This window comes from Loxodonta africana, chromosome 8, assembly GCF_030014295.1.
Source record: "Loxodonta africana isolate mLoxAfr1 chromosome 8, mLoxAfr1.hap2, whole genome shotgun sequence".
NCBI classification, from domain to species: Eukaryota; Metazoa; Chordata; class Mammalia; order Proboscidea; family Elephantidae; genus Loxodonta; species Loxodonta africana.
This window is the reverse complement of record NC_087349.1, coordinates 112,205,763-112,220,189: the sequence shown is the minus strand read 5'-3', so window position 1 is coordinate 112,220,189 and position 14,427 is coordinate 112,205,763. Positions and strand designations below refer to the sequence as shown.

Here is a 14,427-nt window from a genome sequence, read left to right as displayed (position 1 = left end):
GTTCTGTTCTGATTCATAAGGTTTTCACTGGTTCATTTTTGGAAGTAGATCACCAGACTTTTCTTCCTAGTCTGTCTTAGACTGGAAGATCCACTGAAGCCTGTCCACAATGTGTGACCCTGCTGGTATCTGAAATACCAGTGGCATAGCTTCCAGCATAGCAGCAACACGCAAGCCACCAGAGCACAACAACCTGACAGATGGGTAGCGAATTTTGTTTATTACAGTTTTTCTAATAGGTTCATAATCCCTTCTTCAAAACCCTTGAGGCTGGATGTGGTTGAGAATTAAGAATTCTTAAGAATATAAAGATAATGAGGTGTATACATCAATGAATATAACCCACCAAAACCATACCCAGTGTTATTGAGTCGATTCTGACTCATAGCAACCTACAGGACAGAGTAGAACTGCCCCATAGAGTTTCCAAGGAGCGCCTGGTGGATTCGAATTGCCAATCCTTTGGTTAGCAGCCATAGCACTTAACCACTACGCCACCAGGGTTTCCTCAATGAATATCAAAAACATGTATAGATACAGGTATATTCACCTGAAATCAACCCAACCACACCCTGCAGCAGAATGTGTGAAGGAAAGTATTCAAGTGAGGTTCCGCTATGACAGTAGAAATAAAAAAGTTCTCGTTTCAGAGCTCTTTGGATTTTAGAATTGCGGACAGGGAATGGTGTCCCCAAGACCTCTCCTTCTAAGCTGAGTGAAATCTAACGTCCTTTCCCTGGTACACAGGGTCCCCCACGATCGTGCCGTCCCTCTTGGCCTCATATCCTTTGTTCATTCTGCTCTAGCCACTCTGACCTTCGAGTGCCAATAACGCATTCCCTTCTTCCACCATTGCATTTGCTGCTCCCCAGCTGGGAACTCTCCCCAAGTCCAGCGTGGGTGCCATCTTCTCAGCTCTCACCGTCCTCTCTCTAGGGGGCCTGGCCTGATCTCATAACCAGGGCAGCCCACTATCTCTTCTACTGCCCTATTTTATTTGCTTCAAAATTATACCACTATTGTAAATTATCTTATTTATCAGTTGTTTATGTGTCTCTCTCCCACCACTAGGACACCCAAGCCCCAGAGCTCTGTATATCCAGTTTAAAGCTACATCCTTAGCACCGAAACTGTGTCTGGAACCTAGCTGGTGCTCAATTAATACCCAAGGACTTAAGGATAATGATTCTTTATCAAGCTTCTAAGCTGTGGCAGGTCCTGTGCTGGGTAACTTCCACACATTTTTTTCTAATCCTCACAACAACTTCTATTACCCCCTTTTTACTGTCATGGGTTGAATTGTGTCCCCCAGAAATATCTGTCAACTTGGCCAGGCCATGATTCCCAGTATTGTGTGACTGTCCACCATTTTGTCATCTGATGTGATTCTCCTATGTGTTGTAAATCTTATCTCTATGATGTTAATGAGACAGGATTAGAGGCAGTTATGTTAATGAGGAAGAACTCAACCTTTAAGATTAGGTTGTGTCTTGGACCACTCTCTTGAGATATAAAAGAGAGAAGTCAGCAGAGACACGGGAACCTCACGCCACCAAGAAAGCTGTGCCAGGAGCAGAGCACATCCTTTGGACCTGAGGCTCCTGATCAGGGGAAGACTGACGACGAGGACTTTCCTCCACAGCTGAAAGAGACAGAAAGGACTCCCCTGGAGATGGTACCCTGAATTCAGACTTCCAGCCTACTAGACTGTGAGAGAATAAACTTCTGTTTTTTGAAGCCATCTGCTTGACGTACTTCTGTTATAGCAGCACTAGATGACAAAGATATTTACCAACAAGGAAAGTGAAACACAGAAAAGTTAATGTCATTTCTCCAAGGTCCCGGAGTTAATAAGTAAAAGAACTAAGACAGTATCATATCTTAAAGGAACAAGCTATGCCTTAATGTGAAGCATTTTGTCCCTTATCCTGCCAGCCCCTACTGCTCCAATCTGTTGACATCTATAACTAAAGCAGCAAGCAGAATAATTAAATGGACACAGTTAGAGTGCTTCTGTACATACGTTATTGTTGTTAATTGCTGTCAAGTCATTTCCAACTCATGGTGACCCTCTGTGTGCAGAGTAGAGCTGCTCCACGGGGTTTTCAGAGCCACGCATGAACTTCTGGAAGGAGACTGCCAGGCCTTTCTTCCGAGGTGCTTCTGAATAGGTTCGAACTGCCACTGCCAACCCTTCAGCTAATAGTTGAGTGCTTAAGTACTTGTGCCCCACAGGGACTGTGTGTGTGTGTGCGTGTGTGTGTACGTGTATATGTATATACATGTATGTATATATTTATGCAGCCCTGGTGGCGCAGTGGTTAAGAGCTTGGCTGGTAACCAAAAAGGTCGGCAGTTCAAATTCACCAGCTGCTCCCTGGAAACCCTATGGGGCAGTTCTACTCTGTCCTACAGGGTAGCTATGAGTTGGAATCAATTGATGGCAATAGGTTTCGATTTTTATTTTATTTTTTTTTGGTATATACTTATAAACACTCTACATATCAGTAACTCAGTGACTGAACCATATATTTTACCCAAGATAAAATATCCAGCTCTTAATGAACAGCCAGAATTAGAAAATTATTTCTACATTAAAGATTTTTAAGAAGAAATTTTTCTCTATAAAAATGGAGAGATTCATCTAATTGTTGTAACTGCAGATTGCTCAAGACCAGAACTCATTGTAAATCATCCCATTTTCTGAGAAATTCTGGAACTGTCATCTAATTTTCCAAGAACAGATGACAAACGCTGCCAAGTCTTGCTGCTGGATTTTTACAAGACAGTGCCTCCAAAAGCCACTGAAAGGCATTATTGACCATTTCCTCAAAGGATGGCAGAGCACCCAGGGAAGGCCCGCCATTCCGGCTTCCTGGCTCCTGGGACAGCAGCTGGGGACAGCCATACAAACAGCTCACCAGCCCCTAGACTAAGGCAGCAGTATGAGCCTGCGCTTCTGTATGTGCCGCTAGGAAATGGAGAATGCTAGTGGGCAGTGAGGGAAAACAAGGAGGGCCTTTGTGCTGCTACCCTTCCCTCGTGTCATCATTTGTCCTTAAACCCTCCTCCGTCCCCTGCTGAAGATGACACTACTAAAATAACTTTCCCAGGGACTCCCACGTGGGGATGTTTTCCTTTTTGTGTACTGATCCCATCTCTGGGGACAAAGAATATGAAGCACAAGGCAGTAGGCTGGGGCCAGCGGTGCAATCTGCATCCAGAGAACTCGCCAAAGCTAACTGGCTGCTCAAGAACTGGACCCGTGACCCACGGATAAAGCACAGAACTTTAATCAGCAGGGTGAGGCAACTACAGAGCCTCTTTTGGAGCAAAAAAACAATTATGTATGAGGCAGAGGGCGCTGTCTTTACTGAAGCGGACACACTCGACAGGCCTTTAGGTCACCACTAAACATCCTAGCTCTGACTAAGGTTTTAGTCTTCTTTTCTGGCTTGTCACCAGTTTTGGCTCCATGTCAAATTCAGTGATTAGAATTAACTGCATTCCTAATCTTTAGTCATTCTTCAAAGGTTTGCTTCATTTTGACACCAAAAAAATTTCAACAGACCTCTCTCTCCAGCAGCAGTGCTGCCAGCAAAGTCTCATCACTGAGGCTAAAAACAGACTTCACAGACCAAGGGAGAAAAACAAGTGCAGAAATGTGCAAACATCTGATCCAGGGCACAGCACACAGAAGGACTTCAAAACTCAGGACTCTTCCAGATGGAAAGATGGAGGCTGAGAGAAGATACAAGTATTTTAAATGATAAAGGTGTTGATAAGGATCAAGCAAGATTCCAGTATCAAATCCAAAGAACCCCTTAAAAATGTGTCACCTACACAGTAAAGTTCAAAATAATTTGTTTCAGAAGAGGAAAGAAATTTGCAGACAAAAAATTTTCTAACAGCCCATGAAAAAGAGCCAGAAAAATGAAAGGATTAGAAATAACCGTGTTCCCCCACAAAACCCCCACTTTATGATAACAGAGCTGGGGCAGAAGGGGCCAATCTGGAAAAAGGCCTCCTGTTATGGTTTGAATTGTATCCCCCAAAATTATATATTGTAAATCCTAAACCCTATACTTGTGATTATAATCAACATAACAAAGAATGAGTTTTCTTCGTAATGCTGATGAGGCAGTATTAGGGTAAGGTATGTTTTGAGTACATCTCTTCTGAGATATAAAAGAGTAAGCAAGCACAGACCTTCCCCAAGAGCAGACGGAGAGAGAGAGAGAAAGCCTTCCCCGAGAGCCGATATCCTGAATTTGTGGGGTTGGAGGGGTTTAAACTATAAGAAAATCAGTGTCTGTTCACTACAGTCACCCACTTGTGGAATTTCTGTTATAGGAGCACTAGATAACTAAGACAGTTTCATCTCTAAAGGGCATGTGATAGCTAGGCCAAGAGCTACTCATTAAGGAACCACCCCTTTTCCTTCCTGCTTCCTTGCCCTGTAAGGCTAAGTCTCCAGGTGAGTATCCCAATATACACCATCATTCCAAGTTGCCATTTGGAGTTTCAGGACCTAGGAGGTCAAAATCCAGCACCTGTTTCACTCCAGACATCTCATCACAGGTATCAGCTGGCAAATTTAAAAAATGGATGCCAGGTTCTGCATCATACTTTGAAGAGTGGTATCTGGGGTCTTAAACGCTAGCAAGCAGCCATCTAAGATGCATCAATTGGTCTCAACCCACCTGGATCAAAGAAGAATGAAGAACACCAAGGACACAAGGCAATTACGAGCCCAAGAGACAGAAAGGTCCACATGAACCGGGGACTACATCATCCTGAGACGAGAAGAACTAGATGGTGCCCGGTTACAACCGATGACTGCCCTGACAGGGAACACAACAGAGAATCCGAGGGAGCAGGAGAGCTGTGGGATGCAGACCCCAAATTCTCATAAGACTAGACTTAATGGTCTGAGACTAGAAGGACCCCAGTGGTCATGGCCCCTAGACCTTCTGTTGGCCCAGAACAGGAACCATTCCTGAAGTCAACTCTTCAGACATGGATTGGACTGGACAATGGGTTGTAGAGGGATGCTGCTGAGGAGTGAGCTTCTTGGATCAGGTGGACACTTGAGACTATGTTGGCATCTCCTGACTGGAGGGGTGATGAGAGGGTGGAGGGGCTTAGAAGCTGGCAAAATGGACACGAAAAGAGAGTGTGGAGCAAGAGAGCGGGCTGTCTCATTAGGGGGAGAGTAATTGGGAGTGTGTAGCTAGGTATATATAAGTTTTTGTGTGAGAGACTGACAATCTGTAAACTTTCATTTGAAGCACAATAAAAATTATTAAAAAAAATTTTTTTTAAATGGATGCCAGGGTCAAATGGAAATACAATGATGAGAAAAGAAAGGAAGGCCACAGAAGAATGTGTCAGGTGAGACTTGTCAGCAGTCCCTTCTCTGGTTATTTCCTTAGTGACCTACTAGTATCCAAAACAGTTCAGAGTGTGGGGTTGTTGAGGACATTCATGCCGAGGCCCCCAACCAACACCATCTTGCAGGAATCAGACATCCATGTTCACCCTTACCTGGTAATACGGATGGTGCAAAAGAGAATCTGGACAGCCAGCTAAAGCCATGGGTTCTTCTTCCTTGCCTTCTTCCAATTACATTTACTGAGCTGCAGCACCTGCAATAGAGAAAGATGGTGAGACGGCAAGCCAGAGAAAGTTGTCACCACTTACAACTTGTTCACGAGCACAGTTATTGTCATGGATTGAATTGTGCCCCCCCAAAATATCTGTCAACTTGGCTAGGTCATTCCCAGTATTGTATGATTGTCTTCCATTTTGTCATCTGATGATTCCCCTATGTGTTCTATGAATCGTATCGCTATGATAGTGAGATGGATTAGCGTCACCCATACTGATGAGATTTACAAGATTAGATACTGTCTTAAGCCAATCTCTTTTGAGATATAAAAGAGAGAATCGAGCTGAGAGACGGGGGGCTCTCATACCACCAAAAAAGTATTGCTGGGAGCAGAGCATGTCCTTTGGACCTGAGGTTCCTGCACAGAGAAGCTCCTAGACCAGGAGAAGACTGATGACAAGAACCTTCCTCCAGAGCTGACAGAAAGAGAAAGCCTTCTCCTTGAGCTGACGCCCTGAATTTGGACTAGACCGTGAGAAAACAAATTTCTCTTTGTTAACACCATCCACTTGTGGTATTTCTGTTATAGCAGGAATAGATGACTAAGACAGTTATCTGGGTGGGTGAAGCCTGGATACCACTCGCAGATGTGTTTAGTAAGGCTGCTCAATGTCAGCTTTTCTTCTACTATGACAAGACTGTCACCAACACAGAAGTTGTCTGTGTTGTCACAAAAGTCTGTGAAACTGAAGGGCACGGAGGAAGAGCAGGTGACATCAACGCCACTGTCTTTAACGTCCACCTTCTTAGCATTTTCTCTGAACCATTTGATCCTTTTTTTCTCATAACATCTACTAACATCCTGAGAAGCTTAGCGTACTTTGGTAAATAGATATAGCTTAATTCCAAAGTTTTGAAGGGACGTGTATGTGTCACTGGGGGTAGGGCAACCAAGTACCACCTGTGTAAATGCTGGCTCCACCTGCCAAAGCCAGGAATAAACCATTAGTTCAGTTCTCAGTGGGCACAAAACTACAGCATTGACCCATGCCCTCTCCCTGCATGCTACAGCTTTATAACTACAATCTTCGAGAACAACAGTCACTGAAATGGCCTCTTGTATCTACAGAGCACTTCCCAACTCCCACATGAGCTCTGGGTAACACTGGTTGTTGACAGCTGCCATCGAGTCAGCCCTCACCTCATGGAGACTCCGTGCACACTGGAAACGCGGTCTCGTCCTGTGCCATCCCCACGATCAGTTACATATTGAACCACTAAGATCCAAAGGATTTTCATTGGCTGATTTTTGGAAGTAGATCACCAGGCCTGTCTTCCTAGTCTGTCTTGGTCTGGAAGCTCCACTCCAACCTGTTCAGCCTCATAGCAACATGCAAGCCTCCACTGACACACAGGTGGTGGCTGCGCACTAGGTGCACTGGCCGACACTTCCCCCCAGCCTCAGGTAAGACCAGCAACCCCAAGGCCTTCAAACATCTCTGGATTATAAGCCAGTCTTTCCCTACAACCCATTACCCTCAGAGACGGCCAAGTACTCCTAGCCATTTGCTGCAGATTCCCCCCGGAAAGTACAGTAATGCCCTCTGTTGGAGCTTGCAGCTTCAGCCTCCCATTCATCTGCCAACATAGCCAGGTGGTCCCAACACGCTGCATCTAACTCCACCTCTCACCTCCAGGAGGTTCATGTCTCATCCCCGCCCTTCTCTAAACCTTATAACCGCCTGCAGCCTGCTTCTCCCAGGGACAAGGCTTCTCACACAGACTGCTTAGGGAAACTCTCTTCCTCCCCCGACCCATATCCCTGATGGCCTGGAGCTGGGTTGGTGTTCCCCTTGCTGCCTCAGGTAACTGCTCGTCCTAGTCCCTTAAACACCCTCCTCTGTAGCCCACACCATCACACTGTCCCAGGCCCCAGTCTCCTGGCAGCAGCCATTTCCCATCCTCTCCCAAGTCCCTGGGGTCACTGCGTGTGGACTTGCTAGCACTACCTTGTATGCTCTGTACAACTCCTGGATAGGTTCGACATATTGAAATGTATTATTTGCTCCCTGAAGTTTCAAATTTAATGTGTTAAAAGAGTACTGAAAATACCATTTATGTATGCCAATTTTACTACCTAAATATTACCCTTGAAAATATTTGCCAAATGAGATGGCTTCTCAGCCAAAATAACGTGCGTTGCATATGCCCTGCTGAGCACTTCCCCTTGGGAGGAATAACCAATTTCAGGAAGATACAGTTAGTACACTGGGTTAGTCTAATCCAACAAAATTTATCAGAAAGTTGACCATTCAGTGAGCGTCTTTTAATAAAATGAACATCTTCCACTCAATTTTTCAATACAGCCATGAGGTACAGCAGAATGTCTCAGGATGCCAAAGGTTGGAGATGTATAAAGCAGTGGTTACAAACAGTGCTTTTGTACATTTGAAGAAAAATTGTTTTGTTTTCTAAATAGCACCATCAGGTTTTTGGGTGGTACTTGCAGTTCCATCACTTGTGACTATTGAGTTTTTCCAGCTTTGATTTATCTGGCCCAACTACGCCCTTTTACAGTTTAGTCACTCTATCTAACTCAGCTGCCCGTGCAGTTAAGCTTAACACACAAAGCAAGCCCTCTATATAAAATAATCTTGCGAGATACACCTGACAAAAACTAAAAGCACTTTATCAGTGAAAAATCTATACCTCACCTGAACCAAAATTCTCCCTTCTAAGTGTCCTACAGTAGAGCAGATTGGACGAGATACTGTGCTAACTTTAAAAGAGTTCATTTTTTAACTCACCAGCTGATTCACCAAAAATGACATGTTCCATATTCACAGCTAATGAAGGAATAGTTCTGCAAGCAGCTAGATATACGCGCTTTATATCTGTAATGATAAAAGGCTCTCTCACCAGCTGTAACGTGACTAAGAAATGGTGTCACTAATTTCATTTTCTGCTTTGACCACTTTCTCCTTATTGACAATTCCAGCCTGCTGTGTTGGCTTCATATGGCCTTTTCATTGTGAAGCTGAAGCTCTCCTTTGCAAGAATGCCGTTATAAATAACATATTGGTGTCTGCTCATTTTAACTGAGTTTTGAACATATGATAAAAAATTAAATAATCTTCATTATAAAGTTAGTACTTTTTTCTCTACCACACTGTAGCTCAGAAAAGTAGTTCTGCCAAAGTCAAAGCTTGCTGATTCCAGAGTCAACATTTTTCTCCACATTGTCAATATTTATACTTCCAGATGCAGCAATTGAGCTTCAACATGCCTTTGTTCTTTGGAGTTCATGTTCATCTTCTTCCATTTTAAGGGTCGCTATGAGTCGAAATCAACTTGACAGCAATGGGTTTGGTTTGGTTTTTGGTTTACGCACTACCCAAAAACCAAACCAAACCCACTGCCATTGAGTCAATTCTGACTCATAGCGACCCTGTAGGACAGAGTAGAACTGCCCCACAGAGTTTCCAAGGAGCAGCTGGTGGATTTGAACCACTGACCTTTATGGTTAGCAGCCGTAGCACTTAACCACTACGCCACCAGGATTTCCACTATGTACTAGGTAAATTAATTAAATTAAGATAAAATTGTCATAAACTTGAGAAATGTCGTACCCAATAACGATTCTTCTGAAAAGAACACTGGGCGTTCCTAATGGAAAGCCTTGACACTTCGGCAGACAGAAGATGAAATTCATCTGCCCTTAACATCACAATTAACTGCAGATTCTGTTTATCAGAGATTGAAACTGTATAGCACTAACAACCCTCCCATCATGATGATGGTGAAACTGATAACATATACAAGAAAAATTCAAGGCGAAGCAGCAAGCAGACAACTGAATGACATATTCATAGCCAATCTATGCATTCATTTCATGAGTGTGGCTCATCCCATTTGCCAATGGATTCAGTTCTTGCTAAAGATTTACACATCCAATTCTAATATTTTCTATTTTATTCTATTTTACTTTGTAAAAAATGCTTTTCATGACCTACTAACTTGATTTCAAGGCAAAATAATGAGTTGTACCCAACAATTTGAAAATTGGTTTGGGTTGGGTTTGGGGTGTGGTGAGGGACAGGGTTCACCAGTTCTACTCCATTGCCATCGCCTCCAGTGATTCCAAGCTCACTTATTGTCCTCTTCACACTCAAGCCAATGTCTAGCTCCTGGTCACTGCTGATTCACTGGCCCTACCATTTTTATTGCCAATTCACATTCCTCAGTCCTCACTTCTCTCTTCCCCAGCTTAGGATCAACAGTCAAGCTCCTTAACCACTCTCAGACAAACACCCTTAGCTCCCATGCCCATCTCTTCCTCTGGCCTGCTCTTCTAGAAAGACACAACTCATCTGCTTAAACACAACTAGCCACATCAGGGATCTCTGTGTCCAAGGAATTGCACATGGCTGGAGAAAAGTCACATGACTGCACTAAGTGGACCTCTTTCTATCTTTATGTAGCCACAAATCCAAAATGGGCATTTAAGGATAGCCAGAAAATTCTGTATTTCCCTAAGAAAGTGACTTTTGTACTTCCCAAAATGTCTCTTTCATAGCTTCTCTTATCTCTACCTCGGGGAAATGCTGCCCCCTGCAGTTGACCACCTTCCCTCACACTAACAGAAGCAAGACACCCAGATAAGAGCCAACATGCCTGCCACACCCATGCACACAATTCTAGCTTATCTGCCTAATGCATCTTCCTTGTAGGCCTAAATAGTACCTGACATCAGTCTTATTTAACTCTTATGTACTTATTAAACCCCTGTTTGAGGACTGGAACTTGGTCTTGTCCCCTTTTATAGCTCCAATACTCCAACTCGCACACAGAAGAGGCTCGAGAAATATTTGCTGACAACAAGACTAAAAGCCTCCCTGGGTGGTGCAAACAGTTAAGTGCTCTACTACTACTAATGGAAAGGCTGGCGGTTTGAATCCACCCAGGGGCGCCTTGGAAGACAGGCCTGGCAATCTATTTCTGAAAGATCACAGCCACTGAAAATCCTATAGACCTCAGTTCTACCTTGACACACATGGGGTCATCATGAGTTGGAATTGACCACACAGCAATTGGTTTGGTTTTTAATAAGACTAAATAATATAATTATTCATGGACAGGTTAAATAATAAAATTTAATTTAAAAATTAAAATGAGACGTTTCAACTCTTAAATCATTTTAGTATTAAAAATTAAGAAAAAAAAAAACCTGTGCCTTCCATAAAAACCAGAAGATTCTACTCTTCATTAGGAAAAATATAATTGAGCAATGTTCATGAAATACTAAGATAATCACTTGTAGAATTGAAAACAGTGTATTTGCATTCTAAAGCATAATAAAAGGATAAAATGAAACTAACAGTACTTTAAACATCAAAGGGAAACCAGAAAGCAGGCAGACTGAAGAAGCATTTAAAACAGAAAACAATCTGACTGAAGATGGATGACATGCAGCAATGTCAACTGTCCAATTCCATTCTTTTCACAAGAATACTCAAAATTATTCTAATTAAAAAAAAAAAAAAAGCCAAGACAAATGGAAACAGAAAAGCTTTAAAAAGAGACCTAGAAAAGGGAGTGACATGGACAGGATAGGCAAAGATGTCTGAATCAAACCCAAATTCAAACAAAATGAACCAGGGCCAGCGATGATGGGGGAAAAAATCAAACAAACCCATTGCCGCTGAGTCAATTCCGACTCATAGCAACCCTACAGGACAGAGTAGAACTGCCCCATAGAGTTTCCAAGGAGCACCTGGTAGATTTGAACTGCTGACCTTTTGGTTAACAGCTGTAGCACTTAACCACTACGCCACCACCACGGTTTCCAGTGATGGGGAAGTACAATTTAAAGCCACATACTCAAATTTAAAAAGCAGGACATATTGATTGAGGTATAACTGATAATTAATGAAAAAAGTATTAAGCCTTTATCTTCCAAATAACAAAGCAACGAAATACACAAATTTAAATTCAAAAAATTGTATGTTATACACAATAAATAAAAGGTTTACATTAGAAACAAACAAAGCTCTAAGACATCCAAAGAGAAACTAACTGGTATTGGAGACCTTGGTTCATTACTTAAGGCAGAGGAAGGAATCAAAAAGTAAAACGTGAATTACCAAAAAAAAAAAAGCGTAGCACTAGGCTTAATGAAACTATGATGTGTAATGAGACAGAAAAGGTATTTATGAAAAGATGATATTCGCAAATGTACAGAATATAATTTACCAACAGCTGTAAATTTATTATTTCAAAAAAGACTAAGCCACAGAGAATATCAGTGAGTTTTAAAAATATTTCTGAAATTAAAGAAGTTAGACTCAAAGCAAAACCTGTTAGAGGTGCGATTCCTTCTCCTTGCCTGCACAAAGACCCAGACAGGACTCTAAACGTCCTGGGGCTAAGCCAGGAGCTGTCAGCAAGCACTGCCAAGTGGCTCCATGCTCTAACCAAATACAACAAAACTAGAAATTAATACCGCATGCTTAAAAAAAAAAAAACACTCAGCCATTTGAAAATTAAAAACAAGCTCTGGCCTAAATAGCTGGTCCAAAGCGGAAATCAAGGATATAATAATAATAATAGTCTCTAGACAATTAGGACAATGAATAAAACCCCATGTGTCAAGACAGAGAAAATGAAGCAAGAGGAAGAAAACTAATACCAAGACACTTGTATCTTTTACCAAAAAAAAAAAAAAGAAAAGAAATTAAATCAACAGTAACAAGAATCCATCCTTAAACAGAACAGGAGGGAATACAGTCATAAACAGATCAAAAAGAAAAAAAATGAACCTTATTAAAATCCAAGGAGACTAAAAGACAAGTCTCTTACAAATCAAGAAAAACACCAATGTAAGATTTTAACAGAAGAGATATGATTTCTTTAATAATTTAGTAATTTTATGGATGTGTTGCTATTGTCGGGTGTCGTCGAGTCGATTCCAGTTCACAGCAACCTCATGTGACGGGAGTAGACTTGCCCCATAGTTTTTTCTACGCTATATAATCTTTACAAGAGCAGATCACCATGTTTTTTTCCCACAGAGCCAATGGGTGGATTCAACCACCAATCTTTCAGTTAACACCCCAGCACTTAACTGTTGCACCACCAGGGCACCTCTTTACAGACATTACTAAAGAAATAAATCTTGAAACTTCAATGAAATAATAATTTTTATAAAAGCAATCAGAATAAGGTTAAAAACTTTAATATAGAATTAATGGAATCACCAAGAAACAACATTAAGGAAAAAAGCAAAAAGGACCATCACAAGAAAGCAGCCTAATACAAAGAAAAACAGAAAATTCAGAATAAAACAACAAAGAAGGTAGGAAACACTCAAAAAACGAACAGCAAAATGAGTGAGGTAGACACTTCATTTTCAGTAATAACCTTAAATGTAAACGGTCTGAATGCCCCATGCAAAAGGCAGAGTGGCAGAATGGATTAAAAAAACATGATCCATCCTTTGCTGTCTACAAAAAACACACCTTAGACATAAGGGCACAAACAGACTGAACATAAAAGAATGGAGAAAAATATTCCATGCAACCAGTATACAAAAAAATAGCAGGGGTGGCCATACTGGTATCGGATTAAAAAAAGACATAAATCAAACCCTATTCCAAGAGATAAAGAAGGCCATTAAACCAAAAATCAAACTTACTGCTGTTGAGTCAACTCCAACTCACAGTGACTCTATAGTGGCCATGATAATAAAACAGTCAATCCAGCAAGAAGATCTAACAATTATAAATATACATACACCTAACAGCAATGCACCAAAATACATGAAACAAACACTAATATATAAAAGGAGAAATAGATAACTTCACAATAACAGTACATTTAAAAAGAAGATCGCTAAGGACATTAAGAACTTAAATAAAACCATAAGACGATTGGACCTAACGGACAAATAAAGAACACCCCACCCAGCACTGAACAATACACATTCTTCTCCAGCCCACATGGGTCATCTTCCAGAATACACCATATGTTCGGACACAAAACAAGTCTCAACAAATTTAAAAAGACTGAAATCATACAAAGCATCTTCCCTGACCATAACAGTATAAAGGTAGAAATCAACAATGGAAAAAACAAGGGTTAAAAAATACATACATGGAAACTAAATAATACACTACTGAAACTACTGGATCATAAAAGAAATCAAAAATTAAATAAAAAAATTCCCAGAATCAAACAAAAATGAAAATGCAACATATCAAAACCTTTGGGACACAGCAAAAACAGTACTCAGAAGGAAATTCATAACAAAAAATGCTCACATTCAAAAAGATCCAAAATCATTAACTTAAACAGACAACTTGAACAAATAGAAACCAAATTAAAGGATGAAACTGGTGCTATTACAACTATCCAATCGAGACAAAGAAGATCATAACTAATTAGTATGAAAAACTGTTACCCAACAAATTTGAAAACCTGGATGAAATAGACCAATTCCTAGAAACATACTACCTACCCAAACTAACACAAACCAGGCAGAAAATTTAAACAGACCCATTCATTACAAAAGAAGAGACTGAACATGTCATCAAAAAATTGCCAGCAAAAAAAAGTCCTGGATGATGGTTACACTGGAGAATTCTACCAAACAATCAGAGAAGAGTCAACACCAATCCTACTCAAGTTCTTCAAAAACACAGAAAGGAACACTAGAGAACTCCTTCTATGAAACCAGCATAACTCTCATACCTAAACCAGGCAAAAACATCACAAAAAGAAAAAAAACAAAATTACAGACCAATTTCCTTTATGAACAT

The 14,427-nt window shown here is 41.2% G+C and overlaps 1 protein-coding gene across 5 annotated transcripts in view; it reads right to left on the bottom strand.

Annotated features, from left to right (window-relative positions):
- The window catches only part of GRB10 (growth factor receptor bound protein 10), a 290,717-nt gene that overhangs the window by 186,574 nt on the left and 89,716 nt on the right, over positions 1-14,427 (bottom strand). For 3 of the 5 annotated variants that reach the window (XM_010587143.3, XM_023544233.2, XM_064290209.1), the window contains one exon: positions 5,548-5,648. In XM_010587143.3, the coding sequence (XP_010585445.1) occupies positions 5,548-5,598 (51 nt within the window). In that variant the 5' untranslated portion in view covers positions 5,599-5,648. Of the gene's footprint in view, positions 1-5,547; positions 5,653-14,427 lie in introns of those variants that run through there. The other 2 variants (XM_010587144.3, XM_064290210.1) reach the window with 2 other exon arrangements.